This window comes from Falco peregrinus, chromosome 5 (genome assembly GCF_023634155.1).
Source record: "Falco peregrinus isolate bFalPer1 chromosome 5, bFalPer1.pri, whole genome shotgun sequence".
Classification (NCBI taxonomy): Eukaryota; Metazoa; Chordata; class Aves; order Falconiformes; family Falconidae; genus Falco; species Falco peregrinus.
In genome coordinates this window covers 71,942,360-71,962,050 of record NC_073725.1, presented here as the reverse complement: position 1 = coordinate 71,962,050, position 19,691 = coordinate 71,942,360, and the positions used below count along the sequence as shown (strand labels likewise).

Below are 19,691 nucleotides of genomic sequence, written 5' to 3'. Positions count from 1 at the left end.
AGAATCCCTCTGGGGAAGATCAGCACCATCTCCCACACTTAAAGATCAACACATATTTGTGTTTGCCAAAGTCTGTGGGAATGATAATTTCTGAAGTCATATGATGACACTCATAGCTCATACATGAATAAAGAATTACCATCTCTGGTTTTCATTTTTTCACTCAAACATTTAGAGGATAAAAGACATTTCACTAAATAATAAGAGGGAAGAAGCAGAGGATCTATCTAATACCTTTTAATAAAACGTTGGCATAAAATATTCCCTTGAAACACTGACACTTAATATGCAGGTTTAATATTGATACAGTGTTTCTTTTCAGAGAAGTCTACCTTTAATCTTGTATCCTAGCTACATACCCTCTTATTTGAAGAAAAAGTGACAGATGATACGGTGTTCCATATACTTCCCTCCAAAATGGAAGAAGACATTTCACTTAATATTTCTTTCTCCTGGGATGAACAGCCTTCGTGTTGCTGTCAAGTAGTTTGGAATACAAATCTGTTTCTGTTTATTCAACTCTGAAACATTACAGGTATCTATGCTAGAAATGGTTTAACGAAGCCAAAGAATTCTCTGGGTATGAAGGACAGCTGTTTTATACCAGAAGTCCTTTCCACTTCAGTAAGCCATATCAGCTTAGGAAGCGACAGTTAATGAGTGCCGTCTTGAAATAATTAATCCTGAAATCTGGGATTTCAGGTACCTGCTGAGTTTCCTTGGAAACAGGCCGTTAGCTATGTACTGAAGTTAAACAGGGATTCAGATAAACTGGGCCAAGTCACCTCTCACCTGCACTGGTATAAACCTGGAGTAATGTCACTCAGGCCACTGGAAATGCTCTGGATTCATGTTAGTGTAACTCAGATGACAGCTCTAAGCAAAGCACAACAAAAGATCTATGGTTTATTACCTTTAGAAAGAAGGGAAATCCCAGACGATGGAGAAATGATATTGAATGCTTCACCTCTGCCACGAATTCAAATATACCATTGAGTTGAAAGTCTGTGTCAACATCTATAGTTACAGTTGCATCTTTGCCATCATACTGGATTTCACAGATAGTTTTGGCTTTGTTTCCTAAATAGCAAGGACAAACAGTGCCATTTTCAGGGACTCGTTTTCAAGGAATTTCAGTACTGCCTGCATAAAATCAATCCAGCCAGCTACTGGGTTAAGACATTCGTCATGACAAAGTCATCCATTCAGGATGACAAGAGCTTCGGCCTGTGGTTGGAGTGCAGAGTTTCTTGGATGTCCTTGAGCAGACAAAGTCTTGAGTTAACAGAGCTTGTGCACCCATGTACAAGCATTAAAGTGACAAGTCAGTTCCCAATGGTAATGTGTTTTTGCAGCTAGAGCTGACTAGCTGATCCAGCCAGCCGTAGCCCTTGGCAGGTATTAGACACCTCTAGAGAAGAGCTCTGAGCTGATTTGACCTGTAGTGACTCTTTCAGTTCCAGCTACAGCAGACAACATGGCTCCAACCTCCAACAGCACAATTTGAGGACCTTTCCCCTGCTTTCCTACCAACTTTCTTATTTGAAAAAGAAAATACAGACTGCTAAGAGAGAAAAATGAGATGAGAGGTGTGAAACCCCAGAACTTTTTACAAAGACAAAATCACAGACACGCATGCAATCATACAGTGGCCACTCCAGCAGCTGTCCTGAAAGCCACCTGTTGCCCTGTCACCTGCTAACCTCAGTAATTCCTACTCTTTGGTGTTCTCACAGTTGTTAGGGTGTTTTTTTCAACACAAATACACTCCCACGTGGGCACTGAAGGTACTTGACCACAATGTAAATCAGCAATTGAGGGCTATGCAGACAGGATTTATGTCTGGGCAAGTTTTGTTGCTAGCCTGGCTTATTCCAAGATGGGTCTGTCTCCCCTCCACTGTTCAAACAACAAAAACTATTTAGAATTATTTTCAAAGCCCACTTTAAACTACACTGGAATTCACATTTTTTGTGCTCTGTAACAAGGTTTTTCGCATGATATTGGAATTTTATTTTACGCAGCTAAGTATTTTGGGGATCACCTGTTTTACCAGGTATTGTACCACATGAGATCCTTCCTGGAATTAAAAACACAGACGTAATGCAACTAATAACAGATGCAGTTTAAGTACAACAATTTTACTTACATACAAGAAAAAGCCCCTTTTTAGGTACTACCAGCAATTCTCAGTCAGTTTGTAGCTGTTGAAGGAATAGTTGAAACATCCTCAAAGAGCTAGTATACAACAAGAAACCTGCAAGGAATGGCAGGTACCTACCTGATTTCTGTAAACTGAGAATCAAGTTGATTGCCTTAGGGTAACCAGATGCCTGTAGTGTCTCGCTACTATGTACACTTTGGCAGAAGATATCCACTTGGTGACCAACATAATAGGAGTTTATTATGTATGTGATTGATGTTTCTCCAGCTGCAATGTGCACGTATCTTTCTTGAGTAGTGTTTCTCCCTTGAAAAAACACATCTATCTAAAAAATGACATGTAAATATGAGTTTTTGAAACAACATTGAAATACTATTTCATTTTGAAACAGACGACAAATGGAAGTGAAAGAAAATCCTCTCTTGTCTATACTTATGTCAAAAATCTATCCATTAACAAAAAAATCTTAGCCTTTCATTAATCATCTATGACTTTCTAGTAGGAAGTCCATTCAGTAGAATGAATTTCAAACCATGCCAGCCTCACTGATTTATGTCATATTCTCATTAGGTTCTCTTTTATCCCACAAAAGCATGACTCCCTTTGTATAAAGAATCCTTGATCCATGTGTACTGCTGATATTTACCAGATAGTAGGTACTCCAATACTTCCCTGAAAACAGCACTTCAAGAAATACCTGTCTAAGTATAAAATTCCCATTAAATAACATAGGAGTAACAGTCCAATTCCTGATGCAATGTGCTGAAACTATTCTGCAGAGTTACAGTAGCAACAATACACACTGTACTAACACTGATCAGAATGGAATAACCTGATTCAGAAAGAAGTCAAAAAGAAATCTATTTCAGTAGTTCAGGTTTTAGCCATCCATAATTTTTAAGTATCAGAAAATTTCAGCTTCCATCCTATACCCTACAAAACACCAGTTTTCATTCTAGTGATGGGCTATTATATTATAATAGAGGACAATAATTTTAATGGGGGGAACAAAAACAACTTACCTGTAAAGACGACGGGACTCTGGCTTGTAGCAGCCACGGCCAATTATGATGGAAATTCCCAGTTATGTTGGTACTTGTTTCAAACTCTTGGATTTGCCCTTCGAGAACTGTTAGGTGAGCACCATAATGCACTTTCATACTACAGCTATTGATCACTTTCAGGTTCAAGACAGCCTGTGTGCAACAAAGATAAACTGTGAGAAGGTGGCTTTGTAGAAGGTAAAGCTTCTGTCAGTCAGTGTTCTTCCTTTGGTTCAGGCAGTAGCATCATAAAGATGTGTCAAAAAAATTATTCTCATATAATTTTATAACACAACAGAGTTACAGACATCCCTTTTATTTCTAAATTCAACATTTTAACACGTATTCTCCAGTATGGCCATGCCTTAGCCATACTGAAGCAGTTACATTATTAATAACAAGGAGGTGGCTGTAGGCTTGTGTATCTCAGATAAAAAGCAATGCCAGATAAACAGAGCCTGGGAGGAAAATACCATTTGGAATGTAAACTTCGAAATCGTATCAGTACTCACCTCTGTCTAGTCTATACAAGGTACACTGCAGATCTATCAGAATAAGCATATGAGCTAAAACACACTACGTTCCTCGTGCAGTGCAAGCTGCAAGCTCAGCTGTGGCTTGGGCTGTTCGTACACTGGAAGCCAACCTCCAGCCTCTTATTCCTATGAAAAGTTCTGGTCCAGCAAGCTATTCTCCCAACCCCTCAAGTGCAAGCTGAGCTTCTGGACTCCCCTCAAGAACAAAGTGAGCATCTGGACTGCCCTCCACTCTAAACTTGGGGGGGAAAACAGAGAGAGAGAGCAAGCAGGAAGGAGAGGCAGAAGGGAGAAAAGAAAATATAAATGTTTTTAAAACAGATGCAGGCAGTATGACTCATGTGTATTGGGACAACACCCAAATTCCAGAAAATCTTATTCCATCAGGAACATAGGCAGCAATGTGCTTTTCCATCTCTACACCCCACTTAAACAGTACCTTCCCCAACGTCCTTTCACTGATGATGGGTTACAGAACTCAGCAGTACAATCAGCATGCCAAGAAAGCGACTGATGTTACCTGTCCATTACAGAGTGATCATTCATTTTATCACCACCACGCTTCCTCTGCCTCATCTTACCCCAGCTCCTTCCAAGATAGTCCTCGCACACACAGGTACAGACTTCAAATGTCTCAGACCATTCATTTTGCACACAGAATTACAGTTCGCACACCTCGCAATGCACTTTCACAATGAATTCTCCACTGTACTTCATGTTGAAGGACAGAAGACACTGCTGGTCTCTCTGGCAACTGAATTAAAGGTAAGGAAGGCCCAACAAGTACAGTACAGGCAAAGAGCACTGCATCTAGAAATAAGTATAAATGAGAACAAAAACTGAGGTGGTGTGACAACACAGACACCTTAATTCAGGATACCCTATTGAAGGTTACATTGTATTTTAAAATGTTGAGAACAATCTTTCCCACTTGTACCTGCTACATTAGGTAGCTTATTTATGGCTTTTCGTTTATGTTTGCTCCGCTTGGGCTATATTTTGTAGCAATAAGCTTTGTCTCCTGTGTAAGTCTTGACTTCTAAGTGAAGCAGTGTTGCACCCTTTGATCTTTACCATCTGACTTCTACAGCTACTGCTTCTTCACAACATGATTCCAGGCTGGATTTACATACCCTTTGTCATTGTCTGACAACTTACCTGCAACTCAATCCTGTCTTTTATTTGCAAAGTCTCCAGTGCCTCTATGTTATGAGTAAGGTTGTAGTTAAGAGACACAACATCCAGCTTCTGGACAAAGCTTAGCTCTTCTGTGATCTGTTTGGTCCAAATAAAGTACGACAGAAGTTAACTGTGGCACATCTCTGATACTGAGACTGCTGTGATATTAATTGTAAGTATTGTACTAATTACACATTAAGAGTAAAATTATGAAAACTATGAAAACTTTACGGTGAAGAAATGTCTAATTTTTTTATAAGTCACCATTTTGTACTGTAATAGGGACTATACTGCACCAAGTGAAGACACTTGATAAGAAAGGTTTGATAGTTTGCAAATGGGAGTCATGGATCATTACTGGTGTTAAATTTGTTGCCAGAAGTGACTGCACAGAAGAATTGACTGAAAGATACTGCCTTCATTTAATTAAGGCCTTTAAAACCAAACCAGCCCCTGCAAAGTATTCTTATAAGGGCCTCATGCACAGCTATTTCAAATGTTGAAACAATATTTACCAAACCATTTGTCTCACTTTAACCTCTATTTCACATCTTACTAATATGGAGGAGACACTTACTTGCTTGCTGTTCACACAGAAGTGAATAAGCCTTTTGTAGAAGTCGCTGTTTTTTTCTAGTATCACATCAACTAATATCTTCATAGGAATGCCAATGTCAGCAGCTCCTTGAATGTTATGGGCTAGCACCACATCCAACTCTTGTCTTTCCTGTTAATATTTCATAGCATATATAGCAAAGCATGTGTAGAACCCAAAGCTTGCTGCAATACTCAGCTCAAACCAAAAATCTGCCTGTCCTATATTTAATACTAATTAAAACCAATTTCATTGAGCTCAGGGAAGTTACACTGGGAAAGAGACAATAAAGTCAAGCTTAACAGGTAGTATAAATATATATATATTTCAGCTAAGAGGGCAAAAGATGTAAAGTTTCTCTCTGGTGGCAAAGAACTCCCAGTAGCTTTGTGTTTCTCTACAGCACAGAACTACGCAGACATTACCAGTTATGGCAAGAAAGTGAATGATGACAAGGAGGAATGTGCTTCTCTCTGTGTGTACTCTACTCTCCTGCACTGATGACAAGAGAAGCCAAACTTGTAATTGTCAACAGAAAAGCAAGAGATCCACAGCCTTTCTTGTGCTATTGTCTTACTGAAGAAACAATCAGCAGCGCCTCAGCTAATCTCTGCCTATTATTTTGCAATGTAAATCACAGTGATCACTCTAAAAATCACAGTCGTCTTTCTTCTTGTGCATTGTTATATACTTTAATGATGAATTAAGAGCATTACATTGGAATGCCAATTGCGTATCTGGAGTGATAACAGCATTTGTGGGTTTGAATTTCTTGTATTTGCCACATAATATATGGAATATCAAATAGTACAATACAGAAGAAAATAAATATATACATAGAAGACCATAACAAGGCAATGATTCAGGAATTGCCACAGCCTGTATCCTATTATCCTATGCATCTGTTTTACTGCACATTACAGGTGCCAGATTTTCAAAGATTTTATTTTTATTCTGGCATTTATTATTAAAGTTTGAATATTTCCTCCCAATAAAATAGTTTGGAGTATATCACTTAGTATTTTGTACATGCAGCCTAACAGTCTGCAGGATACTTACATCAGTGACTTTTAGTATAAGGAGTCCTTGTAATTTACTTTCATCGACAGTGATCAACGTCTGCAAATCTAGGTTCATTTTATCCATCAAAACATAGCCTGAGCCATCAATTTTTACTGGCGCTCCAAGATTCTGTACAAGAAAAAAAACTAAACTAAAAATTCTCCTCTTTTCCACTTACCCACAAATACACTATACACTTGAAACTTTTTATTCCTAGTAAGTAGCTCTAATAGCACTTAGCTGTAAATCTAGTATATCAGGCAGCATATCCATTTTTGAGAATGTTTCACAAGTCTTGACAGCTTTTTATCACATTTTATGAATTTTGTCTTTTTTAGTTTGAATGTCTGACACATTTTTGATAAGTGAGCCAAAATAGAACACAAGACAACATGGCAGCTCTTCCTGCCCAAGTGAAAAGCCAATTAATTTTCTATGCTTGGCATTGTTCCAGTGCCCCAAAGCATCCAGTGAAACCAGACAGTATACACAGGTTTATTTTGGAAGAGGGCAGGTAAATCTCGTTTTGTATATTCAGATTTACCCTGACTTGCATATTGAAACCACAGATTGTTCTGTGGTAACATGTCTCTCAAACTTTCCATACGCTTCTCCTGTCCTTTCCCTTCCTGCCTATATAGCACTGACTGGTGGGATCTGTGACAGGCCACACACTGCGATATCAGAATTTCCAATAGCAATACAAGTTTTCAGTAAGAAAAAGCCAGTGTGCAATCCAGCTAAATTTAGAACTGCTGCTTCAGGAAATCCTGCTGCAGAATTTCTCCCCCTCCCCCTACATACAACAGTCTGGCCTGGGAAAACAAACCACTGGGCAAAAACTGAGGGGAAAAGTGCTATTTTTCACTCCTCCAACAAAAGGGAAAAGGAGCTCAATGTGCCATGCTAGCTAGCTGAGAGAGGCCATGGCACACTGCCTGCCTGTATTTGGGAAGCTCTGAAAGCCACCTTGCTCCCCAGCTCCTCCCAGGCAACAACAGTTCCCTCCTTCCGAGACAGGGACTGCAGGACATCTAACTGCTTTTGCTTTGTATAGAAACGAGACTGTACTGCAAATGACGGTACATTCATGTGATATGGAGTGATCTCCTTCCACAGAGCTCCAGTTTTTCATTGCTTTTTTCTACTGTCTATACCTTTTCAACAAAGAAACTACTTTTTTCTTACCCTACTAGTAGCTGTTCAGACACAGGGTCTATGGTGAGGCTCCCACCAGAAGTTCAATCTCATTAACGAAAGAGACAATTATACAGCCAGCATTTGCAAGAATTACCACAAAGAAATAGCTCACCAGGGCAGTCCAAACCAGTCTGTTAAAAACGTCCCTGTTTGTTTGTCAACTAAATTCCCCAAAATATTTCTCAACTGAGGTCTTACAGGAAATGATACTGCTGTTTAGTGCTGGCTTTTTCACTTTGGGCTTTCTTTGCAATGGTCTTCATACATTATGGATCACTGTGTTAGCAATTTCAATTTTCTGTAAAGCTGAGTGAAAATTTTCTGAACTGAAGATTACCTAGTTACTGTATATATTTTTAAACTATTTCAGAGTTTGGTTGTCAAACTGCTGAGAAACTGTAATAGCTGATAAAGCAAAAGACAACTTTGAATACTCCTTATTTCTGAAGATTAAAAACCTACAGATTTCTCAACCGTGCTTTTAAAAAAATACATCAGAGCTAGTACAAACAAGTCCATTAACTGTAGGTACTGAATCAAAGAAATATGGCTTATACTACACAAAAACAGAGTGAATGACTGGCTCCAAAAGTAAGATGTCACATTAAAAGAAAAGATTGTTTTTCTTGTTTCTCTGCTACCACTGAAATCATTAGACTATTTTCTTTTGACTTTAGTAGGTGCAAAGATCCTGGTTTAGATGTATAAATTCAAGAGTAAAGCAAAAAAAAAACCAACAATCCTTCCAATACCTGAAATGTTTGGCATTTGTTTTCTATAAGTATTTTCCACTGAAGCTTCTTTTCAGGATCGAAGTCCCCATTCATTTGTATCTCACAATCACCCAATTTCATTCCTATTCCAGTATGATATTTTAACTGTTTCTGTGTAGTGATGGACAGCTTATTTTCCCTTGGGATTATCTTCAACTGAGGCAGGTCATGCTTGAATTGAATTTCCAGCGTAATCTTTGGTTTGCACTCTGCTTTCACTTCAAAACGGGCAGTCTTGCCTTCTGTTTCAAGGACACAGAGAAGTTCTGTTTGGCACTTGTCTTTCTGAATAGATCCTGTGAGCCGTGACTGAACTGGAATACTGAGATCCTATCAAGAGTCAAAAAAAAAAAAAAAGTTCTTAAGATTATGCATACACTTTAAGACAAGTCAGTATTGAGGCTTTTTTATTCTCCCTTTAGCATAAAAGAAAGGAAATTTTGTTACAATATCAGAGACGAACCCTGAAATCTCTGCACTGCCATTTTCTCCCTCCCAACAGTAAGGTGGCAATTTTGCCTGAATAAGGTCTGAGGGAAGATTCTAGGACTGCCCTGCAGATTTTACAACTTCTGTATCCATATGGAAATTTACATTTACAAAAATACAAACCACCTATTTCTTCAGTGGCAAATTTTATTGAACATCCTCTGCTTCACTCAGACCAGACCAATCTCAATTTTCAAACAAGTTTCAAACTCTACAAAAAACAACAGGCCTAACACATATTCTTGCATCTGGTGTTACAAGGGTTGGGTTTTGTAATACTAAACTTCAAGCTTGTCTTGTGCAACATCCCAAATTAAACATTTCCTCTCATTCTTTCAAATTATTTGTAAAAACACTGAAAATTCTACTATTCTTAACATTTTAAGTGGTTTTTATTCCCTCTTTGTTATGGGTGACACACATTTTCCTGTCATTTTTGGTTTTATATTGCTACTTCGTAGTTGAAGAAGTTAGAACTGAGGAGTTAAAAGTAAACCATAAATGCCTACGAATATCCAGAAATAACCCCCAAATTCACAGGTCTCACTCTTTCTAATGCAGTCAGTGAGGCCAGGTGGAAAAAACAAGGAAATTTCACAACTTTTGCTTTGATAAAAAAGACAGGCAGAGGATATATTTTCTGACAAATAGTTCAAACTAAAACTACTCTTCAGCCTCAGAGGGCAGTCTTGGTCTGCAAAGGCAACCAGCAGCAAAGACTGAACTAATCTCAGTCTACAGAGAACACCTATGAACAAGATACACTTGACACTTTCTTTGCCTAGTGCTGTTAGACAGGTGTGTCTTTAGAGTGGTTTTCCAACACCCAAACATTGTTATTTTAGCTAAAACCCTATATGGCCTGGATTTGATCCCAAATCTCTCTTTAAAAGCCTCCAAGAGCTACCTGCAGAAGCTGACATTCTGTTTCTGTTTCCAGTGTCCATTTGGTTTTATTCTGAATATAGAGATCTCCTCTAGCCTTAAGTTTGCATTTGCCAGCCTGCAGCAACAAAATGCCCTCTGTGGTGGAGTCTGTGGCCGCAGATAACAGGACAGAGTTTTGAAAAGGCAGCCCAAGCTGACTCAGCCAGGGAACTGAATGCCTGAGGGTCCCTTGGAATGTATAAGTGTGTTCGCAGGAAGTGTCTATCTGCACAGCAACTGTTCTGCCATCACACTGGAGGTTCATTAACAAGCCAACATTGCAGATGTTCTGTTGAAATGAGCCCCCAAAGGCTGCAGCATGAGGCAATCCCATCCTCTGCAACAGAGAAGATTATACTGTGTAAAGCACACAAGGTAAAGCAACTGTCTTCCTAATTTGTTTCTAATTCATGAGAAAGCATTTCTTCTTTCTGAACCAATATGCTTTTGGAAAGGACCATACGAAACAGCTTTTTCACAGAGAAATCAGAAATTTATCTGTGAAATGAGAAAAAGAAACAAAGAAAAAAACAAACAAACCCAACATTTTTGTAAGTACTGTAGAAGAAAAAGTTCAGAACCTCAAAGAAAACCTCCAAAATTTCAAATAGAAAGGATATGCTTTTCATTAGATTCTAGGACAAAAATTTATTTTAATTAAAAAGCTATTATTAAGCAACTACTTTATGGTAACAGCAGTAACATCTACTATTGCATTACTCCAAATTCTCATCTTCAAATACACTCCCTCTGCAAATGCTCTGAGTATTTTTCTGCCAGAACAACTTTAATGACCAAAATTGTCCTTTCTATAAATAACTGTGTCAGCAAATAGTTCTGTCAATAGACTCATAAAGATCTGAAATACACAGACTATCATGCCATACAGAAAACAATCTAGACTTACCTCTAGACTGATGCACTTGTTTCTAAAAGTAAGTACCCATTCCACATCTGTTTCACTGCTTGCCAGGCTCACTTCTCCATCAGCTTTTAAACTGCAAGGCCCAAGGACAATATCAAGCACGCCCTTATACTTGTCACTTCTCTTGGCTGATACCTTCACTTGGTTCTCTCTGGCAATTCCCAGAGACTGAAGTAAAGGCAAAGAATGCTGGAAGTCAATTTCTAAATGAGGCTGAATGCTAGTGGTGAAATGGAGTTGCAGGCAGGCAAACATGTCATGAAAAGAAACATGGCCAAAGAAGATGACGGTAAAGTTGCTGATAAACACTGACCCATTCAGTGACACTCTTGCTGGAGCCTGAAAAATTACAGGAAATAGTGTTGTCAAGTTTGTTTTCCTGTCAGGCCATATACTGGTTTTAAATGCTCATGTTACTAAAACAGAACTACCCTGACATCATTTTGTATTCATCCTACATATTTATAAATGCCGAAACAAAAGGAAAGATGGTCTAAAATCTTTCTTTTAGAGTTGCATAATAAAAATAACCGGAAAAAAACTGAACTCCACAACTCGGTTAGAACAGTTACTAATATCAGAAAAATCAACTGCTACTGCTTTTACTATCATCACTTCTGGATTTGGTTTAAGTAAATTGAGTCCTAGCACTGTGAGAATGTGTTCCAATTCCCCCCAGACCTCAGCAGGAGTGACAAGTGTTATGCACATTGTATCCATGTTACATGAGGAAAGAACTGAAATGTATTTGTCATCTTTGTCGCTAGCACATCCATAGGAATCCATCCCTATCGTCTTTCCAGAGACAAACATGAACTTCTGTAATGTCACTCATAGGAGACGTTTCTAACACATTCTTAAGAATACATCAGATTATAAGGTGAATCTTTCCTCACACAGTTCAAGAGCCACAGGGACTTTCACAAACAAATGGTTAGCTAGAAAGAGCAGAAAATAAAGTAGTAGTAAACCATGAAATTCTCAGCTTGCGCCTCCTGTACTCCCTTACCCCATTCATATGCAGTTGGCTGCTCAACAGCAGAACAGGATCATTTGTACCAAGTTCAGTTCTAACTGGCAGAAGATGCAGTTTGGAGACTTCAGCCAGAAACATGAATGTGACTCTTGCCTTTTGCCTGGTGCACACCTCTTACCTTCTGGTATTAGTCTTCTGCAAGGTGCAAGCTCTTGCACTGAGCTCTGAAGCAGCACAAATTGATCGTTTGCTGTAGGACACAGGAGTATCACCTTCAAAGTCGCACCTCTTGGGCCTTAGCCCTACTTTGTATTCTACCATCCTTTACCTCTACTTTGTATTCTGCACTTGGTGCACAGCTGTGCACTGAAGATGCAAATCTGTATCATTTGAATACAAGTTTGTTCACAATTCTGATTCAGACTAAACAATCCATTGCATGATAGTGAAAGTGAGTACAACCTTCCTCATGGACTTCTACAGTCTTTGATGGAAAAGTAGTCTGATCTGTTTGAATCTGTGAATATTAAGTGAGTGAAAATATCTGAAAGTATGTGCAAAACTTCCAGCTAACTCAAATCCATTTCTACATCTCTGACACCTTTCAGTACTTCAGATTCCCTTAGTGGTAGTTAAAACAGTTATGTTGTTGAAGCCAGTTATAAATGAAGCCAGTACCTCAAAATGATGAAATGTAATTGCTCCATTGCAAAGGCCAGAAAGTTGTTTGTTAGCCGATTCTCCACTGCAAGCAACCTGTTGGCATTATCAACAAAGCACATTCAGACCATGTAGAAAAGCAGAGAGGACTAAAATACAAAGAGGCGGGCTAAAAGGCTGCTTTCAGGATAAAAAGCATGAAGATAATAAAAAATAGCTTTAACATTAGATATCAGTTTCAAAAGGATAAACAGTTTAGTGGATCTGAGGCTAAATCATGCTCTAATCAGCATAGATAAAGACAGAAAAATATCTTCGAACAGTAGAAAACCGTTACTGGCTAGACAAAACTATTTCTGATGCTCTGGCTTGTAATTTTGACAGGAAATAATGGTATTTCTTACACCTGGCATAGCAAATACCACTGTCATAAGTAGACATGCAGTGTTTCAAATGCAGTCAGCTGTGTCCCCTGTTGCAGAAAGTTAGGTCCTTGGGGACTGCGGTTGGCCATACAACATCTACTGCCATTATTATTCACTCTGCTATCAATACCACTGCACCCACAGCCATGTGATCCACCTGCAAAGCCTGCTTTAGCAAGATGGAAAAACTGGGACTGCATGTAATTGTGCCTAGGCAAGCACCCACTCCAGTTTCATGACATAAATATTTTGTTACCCACCGCATCTTGAAAACCTGCTCTTTATTGCTAAGCAAATAATTTTCAGGCTTTCTGTACTGGCCCTGTTTGACAAAAAAAAGCTCTCTCCCTTCTGACCTGCTAGCTTGCTCTCAAGTGGTAAACCTGAACAGCTGAGGATGAACAGCAGAAAGCTACACCAAATACACCATATAGCAGGATTCCTGCTAACCTCTAGTACACATGGAACAATGTCAATCAGTCCTTCCATATCATGGTGAAGTGAAAGAGAAATCTCCGTAGCACTGCCAGAGGTTTTCTTCTCTATTTGAATTTTGAGTTGTTCCATCTCCACTGTGGTTGTTATCCCAGCAGCAATCTTTTTGGTGAAACTCTATGCACAAAAGAAACCAAATAATGGAAAGAAACAAACAACATCGCAGCAACAAATGGCAAAGGCAGAGTCCGTTTCACCATGCTTAAATGTCAGAGCCTGTGTCAGGGCAGCAGCACTGGTAAAACAGAAGTGCATACTCCTAGCAGTGGCTTCATTTCTAACAGAGATTTTCCTGTTATGCTAGACCTTCTGAATGCTGTGTATCAATAGTTCCTTCTAGCTCCAAGAACATGTTGAAAGCATTGAGTACCCTGCAGGATTTGAGTCCTAAGGCATACACAGTTAAAGTAGTGAAACTATTAGTACGCAAGGCAAGGGGAATGGTATAGAATTCTTCCTCTGCACACCTGTGTGTCTCACTGTACCACAGTGGCTGAACCCACCACAAATGTTAGTATGTTAATGACTTCAGCCTTCCAGCATATGTTAGAACAAGTGAAGTATTTGAACCCTTTTCTTCTGGAAGGATACTTTGAAATGCAGAAGAGCTATATGTTGCTCACAGATCTATAGCAGAAATGCAGATAGAGTGGCCAAGCAACACTGTACCAGGCAACATGGGTTGTGACACTCCTGTGGCTAATGATGGCTTTTTGGAATAAAGTGCACAGGAACAACGTACAGTTATTAGAAATGGTTCTGCCAGAAATGAAATTATCACAGGGAGAACTTTTCTTACCTCGTAATAGCCAGTAACCTCCACAATAAAAGGGATCCCATGTTTCTTTATCTTTGAGATGTTGTGCTTTAAACTCCCAGATAGCTGGGATTTAGGAGGCTCTGTGGACAGTCTGTGACCTCCAAACACAGCAGTAATCCTTTCACTGCCACTCTGTAGGGCTATAGTAATGGTGTCATTTCTTGTGCCATGGTCACACACGGCAGTAAAAACGCCATCCAAGGGCAATCCTATTGATAGAGAAGGAAGCAAGATGAACACAATTCTTCTGGGTTGTCATTGTAAAACATAGAGAAGATGTACTACAGATTAAGAAAAGCCTTCTTTTTATATAAAAAAATATTTTTTATTAAGAAAAGACAGACTTTTTTTTAAAAAAAGTGCAATTATCCAGTCCGCTGCACTTACTGGTATTTATAGTAAGAAAGGACATTAACTACCATATGAAAATCGTGTTTAAAAAGGATTGTTAAATTAAAACGTGGCATGCACTTTGGAAGTCAAGAATTTTTCTTTTCTTAATAGAGGATATCTATCAATGGGTATTGTGCCCAACTCCAGTAGTCTGTTGTTAGAAAGTTTCAAAACAGATTTCTACAGTCCAAAAGGACAAAGGCAATTTACCCATTCAAAATTATTGACAACTTCAGTTCATGAAAACCCTTGGGTTTGCTTGGGAAAGAACACCTGGCATATTTCAGCCTTCAGTGTGATTTATTCAATAGCTTTCAATGTTTCAGTTCTGGCCTAAATCAAAACAGGCATAAAAACAGGCCTAGAGGAACCGATCAGCATGCAGGAACACAGATGTACAAGAAAGAAATTATTTACTCTGACGTAGTTCAAAGAGTTTTTAAATAGTTCTGTATATATTTAACTGTATTTTCTTAATGATATTAAAAAGAACGTTGCTAAGACTGGATCACATTTTGTTTTGGTGTGAGCAAATGCAACTCACATGTTTCCACTGGACTGCACTCAATTAGATAAATTCACCCTGACACTCTGTTACCCCACACCATCAAGTTCGTTTTCTTCATACCTGCATTTTTAAAAAAGCTGATATTATGTGTGAAAGTTCCACTGACTCTGCTGTGCCCATGACTCATGATACTGGAAAAATCTACAGAAAGGGTTTTCTCATCCACCTGGAAGCTAGCTAGCCCCCTTTTCATCTCTTTACTCAGCTCCAGGTGTCCTTTCAGTCTTGCCTCCATTGGTATTGCCTGACTGCCATTCTGAAACATAGCAAAAGTGATACTGTGTACGGTGGTATTCCCAAACACATGTCTGTTCCTGAGATGGAGTCCATACAGTGCTTTGTTGACCATCACATTGACGTTACCTGTAACAGGCAGAAATTATTATGGTGGAGAGAGTCCTTTGGGACAGAAATAACCAGAATTTCATAAGCAACATATAATCTGACCATTAGTAACAGGAGGAAGTAAAAGAATTTCCATTATAATAGGCAATTTAGCCTAATCAAGAGAGCAGATCAGTTTACTGTTAAGAGGGTGTTTCTCTACTAGTAGAAGTGTCTATGTTTAGAGAGTTTCTCTACTAGTAGAAGCATCTGTGTTTAAAACAAATTACATAACAGTATTTATGGCAGCTGTTTGTTTTTATTCCCCAAGCTGCGAGTGCCTTTAGGCCATGGAGTACACTGCACTGCCTTCTGAAGGAAAATTTACAGAGGGACTATGACTTATTACTTGTGTAAATCCAGACCAAACGATCCCTCTGGAGCTCTGCAGTGACCTGCTTTACCCATGGAGCCATTCAGAAGAGTAAGGGCCTCAAGTCAGCCCACCACACAGATTTCAGAAGACCTGCATAGGAAAGACACTACCCACTATTTCCTTCAATCAATTAAAATAAGAAAATTATCAAACTATTCACTAAAAAGTAGTTTCAACCCACTGACCAACGGTTCTGTTTGCATGCTAAATATGCTCTTACGCATTATATAGAATCACAGAACCATACAACAGTTTGGGTTAGAAGGGACCTTAAAGATTGCCCAGTCCCAGCCCCCTGCCACGGGCAGGGACACCTCCCACCAGCCCAGGCGGCTCCGAGCCCCGTCCAGCCTGGCCTTGGACATGCCGGGGATGGGGCACCCACAGCTGCTCTGGGCAGCCTGTGCCGGCGCCTCAGCACCCTCACAGGGAAGAATTTCTTCCCAATATCTCATCTCAATCAACCCTCTTTCAGTTTGAGGCCATTCCCCCTTTTGACCTTTCTCTACACGCCCTTGTAAAAAGCCCCTCTCCAGCTTTCTTCTTGGCCCCTTGAGGTACTGGAAGGCGGCTATGAGGTGTTCCTGGAGCCTTCTCCTCTCCAGGCTGAACCACCCCAACTCTCCCAGCCTGTCTTCACAGGTGAGGTGCTCCAGCCATCTTCGTGGTCCTCCTCTGGACTCGCTCCAACAGGTCCATGTCCTTGTTATGCTGGGGGCCCAGAGCTGAATGTGGTATGCAATTCAGCAAGGAATACATTAAAATTAAGAAGCTTCCTTAGATAGCTGCAGACTTAGCCGAAAAACACAAAGTAAAAAAGTACCATCATGAACGTTGTTTTTGAACTTCAGTAACCCATTCAGAGAAAGAAGATGAGGTATGGCCTTTAATTCAGCAAATGTGTGTTGAACTCTTCCATTTAGGGACAAAACAAAACCAACTTTCTGCTCCCTGGCTCCCATGAAATCCACGTGAAGCCTATTTTCATTAAGTTTCATCTCAGAAGATATTAAAAGTCTAAAAAGACAGAGATAAAAATTGCTAGTAAGATCTTATTATTATTCATGGTTGTCAAGACAGCCCTCCTCTCACTCAAAGCAGAATCAATGAAAGCAGGGTGCTCTGGAGCACATGTGGTCAGGTTTGGAGTACCTCCAAGTATGGAGACTCCACAGACTTCCTGGGCACTTGTGCCAGTGCTGTGAATCAGGGAATCAGATGCCTTGCAGTAACTACATGCTATCCACCAGATGTTTATAAAACTACTCAGTAACACTATTCAGTAAAGCCTCACATACCGGCAGACTGTTCTTTAAATTTCTTGGATGTTTTTGTTATGATCCCTAATAAATGAAAATTATAGAGTTGGATGAGTTAGGCAGAATTGGAAATGAACTCCTCTCTGTCACAATACAAAATCTCTCTTCAGTGCTGACTTCAAAGCAGCATTGAGAATAAATTAAATTTAATAAATTAAATACAATTAAATTAAACAATAATTTTAAATGCCACCACCATTTGAGTCTGGTACATAAACTAACAGTTAGTTCCTTGTATCTTGGCCCTGATCTGAACAGTGTCGGAGAAACACAGCACAGCTTTTTAGGGAAAACTGCTGGAGCAACAAGAAACCCAGTTTGCAGTGTTTCAAGTAGAAGACTGAGACACAATTTTCACATTGCCTTCAACAAACTGTCCACTGAAATGTCTGACTTTCTAGACTCAAGTATACCACGCAAAATGCCTAAAAGTGGGGCAATCATATTTTCATATTGTTAGACATCTCTTCTAGAAACTGGAACTCTCTTGAAAGACTGATGAAGAGCAAAAACTTAGTGAAAATTCACTTGATGGGAAGAGCCAAACTACGTAATTCAGGGAAGTAAGATTCATTTCATTAAAGTCAGCGACTGAAGCCTGTGCAGACTGCGTCTTTTTAGCAGTTTCCCAGAAATAGTCAACCTTTTATTTTTCTCTCTATCCTCTCTGTAAAATAAATCCCAAATAAATTGTCATTCCAGAAATTTTAAGTGTTCTGTTACTTCCTGTGAAGTGAGCTGCCATAAATTGCTCTGCTACAGCCTATCCTGGTATTGAAACAAATGTATGTATTACTGGAAGCCCAGACTGCAGTAAGCTGCAGAAGCACATTAAATATCTTTCTTGGATCTTTTATCTTATTTTTTCTTTTACTAGTAAATATAATGGCTTCAATTAAATTGTAGTAACTTCTGATTTCTTTAACTGTCTCCTCATTCTCCTTATCCTATCCAACTCTTAAAACCACTAAACACTGGACCTCTACAAAAACATCAACACCTTCGCTGCACACACTTGTATTTGTGAAATTTGAAAAATCAGCTGGAAGACAGCTGAAACCTGGGAGGGCCAAGTTTCTATGCTATCTCAGAGCTTTCCACAAGACTTAAAACTTTATGCAAAACACTAGGAAGTGTCCTTTTCCCACTGGCATAGCTTGCAAATATTAGTTCCTTACTTCTGAGAGGACAAACGATGGGTGGAAAAAACGGCTGCTTATCTAAAACCAAAATAACAGTACCACCTGTTCATTCAAGTTATCTCTATACAAAGTCCTAGGGAAGCACCTAGAACTCATTAACATAATTATACCAATTTATGAAACATAAAGACCAAAAGTATTTCAGTAAGAGGGATAATGCATGAAATGGCATTGGCTCAGTGGCTTCTGCTGCAGCTATATGAAAGTAAGTTACATTTAAATACATATCACAGAACACTCTTCAGCTCCTCTGTTAACCGAGATTCTGATTTCTCTACCTTGTCAGAAATATTTTGCCCATGAGCTGGAACTGTATTGACTCTGGCTTTGTCAGGATTGTCTGATGGAGGAAAGCCCTCAATTCAACAACTCTGGCATTCTTTCTGTTTTCATTGTTCATATCAACCTCCAGCAAGAGCATGTCCCTTCCATTGGAATGAAGGTAGAGTGAGCCATTGAAATTGCTCTCACTGTAACTCTTCAACACTGCCTGGATCTATGTATAGAAAAAAGAGGAACAGGACATTAAGGATCTCAAATCATAATACAGAATACTGAAATACAAGCTTGAGGAATAAGGCTGCAGAGAAAACAAGTTGGATCTGGGAAACGGGGGGTAGGGGGGGCATGTGCAGAGGGCAAGAGGTGTTTTTAGGTTTTGTCTTTGTTTCTCACCATCTAACTATTTTTATTTGACAAGAAATTAAATTAATTTTTCCCAAGTTGAGATCTATTTTGTCCATGAAAGTAATGGGTAAGTGAGCTCCCTATCTTTATCTGAACTCACCCCACAAGATAAAATTAATCCTAGAGAAAGAACATTTTGAATTGGTAATAAAAGCTAGATGACACCTGATTTTGCATATAAGCCTTTTACCATGCTAGAGCTTTCAACAAAAAGTTACGAACTATGTTGAATTTGAAGTACAATTCGACTGTCAGTTTTCTGAATTTCAGCCAAAAACACAAGCCACCTATTCCAACCATGTAGCCATATAGCCAGAACAAACTCTAATCATGAAAAGTTACCTGTTTTCCTAAAAATTTACACCTCTCCACTCCACTCATCGAATTCCATATGAGTTGATGAACTTTGTACTATAAACACATAAATACATTTGTGCTCCCATACTTGAAAGTAGTTGCAAAGCAATTTTTAGTACAAAGATAAACAGCTCCC

General features: G+C 39.1%; 1 protein-coding gene across 2 annotated transcripts in view; it reads right to left on the bottom strand.

The window, feature by feature from the left end:
• LOC106112882 (uncharacterized) overlaps positions 1–19,691 on the bottom strand; it is a 106,453-nt gene that overhangs the window by 26,686 nt on the left and 60,076 nt on the right. For both annotated transcript variants that reach the window (XM_055805921.1, XM_027796432.2), the window contains 15 exons: positions 18,790–19,007; positions 16,814–17,007; positions 15,291–15,593; positions 14,249–14,478; positions 13,405–13,566; positions 12,548–12,625; positions 10,876–11,232; positions 9,949–10,305; positions 8,532–8,882; positions 6,577–6,708; positions 5,500–5,649; positions 4,902–5,018; positions 3,187–3,360; positions 2,282–2,489; positions 914–1,080 (listed from right to left, as the gene is read on the bottom strand). In XM_055805921.1, coding sequence (XP_055661896.1) covers positions 914–1,080; positions 2,282–2,489; positions 3,187–3,360; positions 4,902–5,018; positions 5,500–5,649; positions 6,577–6,708; positions 8,532–8,882; positions 9,949–10,305; positions 10,876–11,232; positions 12,548–12,625; positions 13,405–13,566; positions 14,249–14,478; positions 15,291–15,593; positions 16,814–17,007; positions 18,790–19,007 — 3,198 coding nt within the window. The remainder of the gene's footprint in view (positions 1–913; positions 1,081–2,281; positions 2,490–3,186; positions 3,361–4,901; positions 5,019–5,499; positions 5,650–6,576; positions 6,709–8,531; positions 8,883–9,948; positions 10,306–10,875; positions 11,233–12,547; positions 12,626–13,404; positions 13,567–14,248; positions 14,479–15,290; positions 15,594–16,813; positions 17,008–18,789; positions 19,008–19,691) is intronic.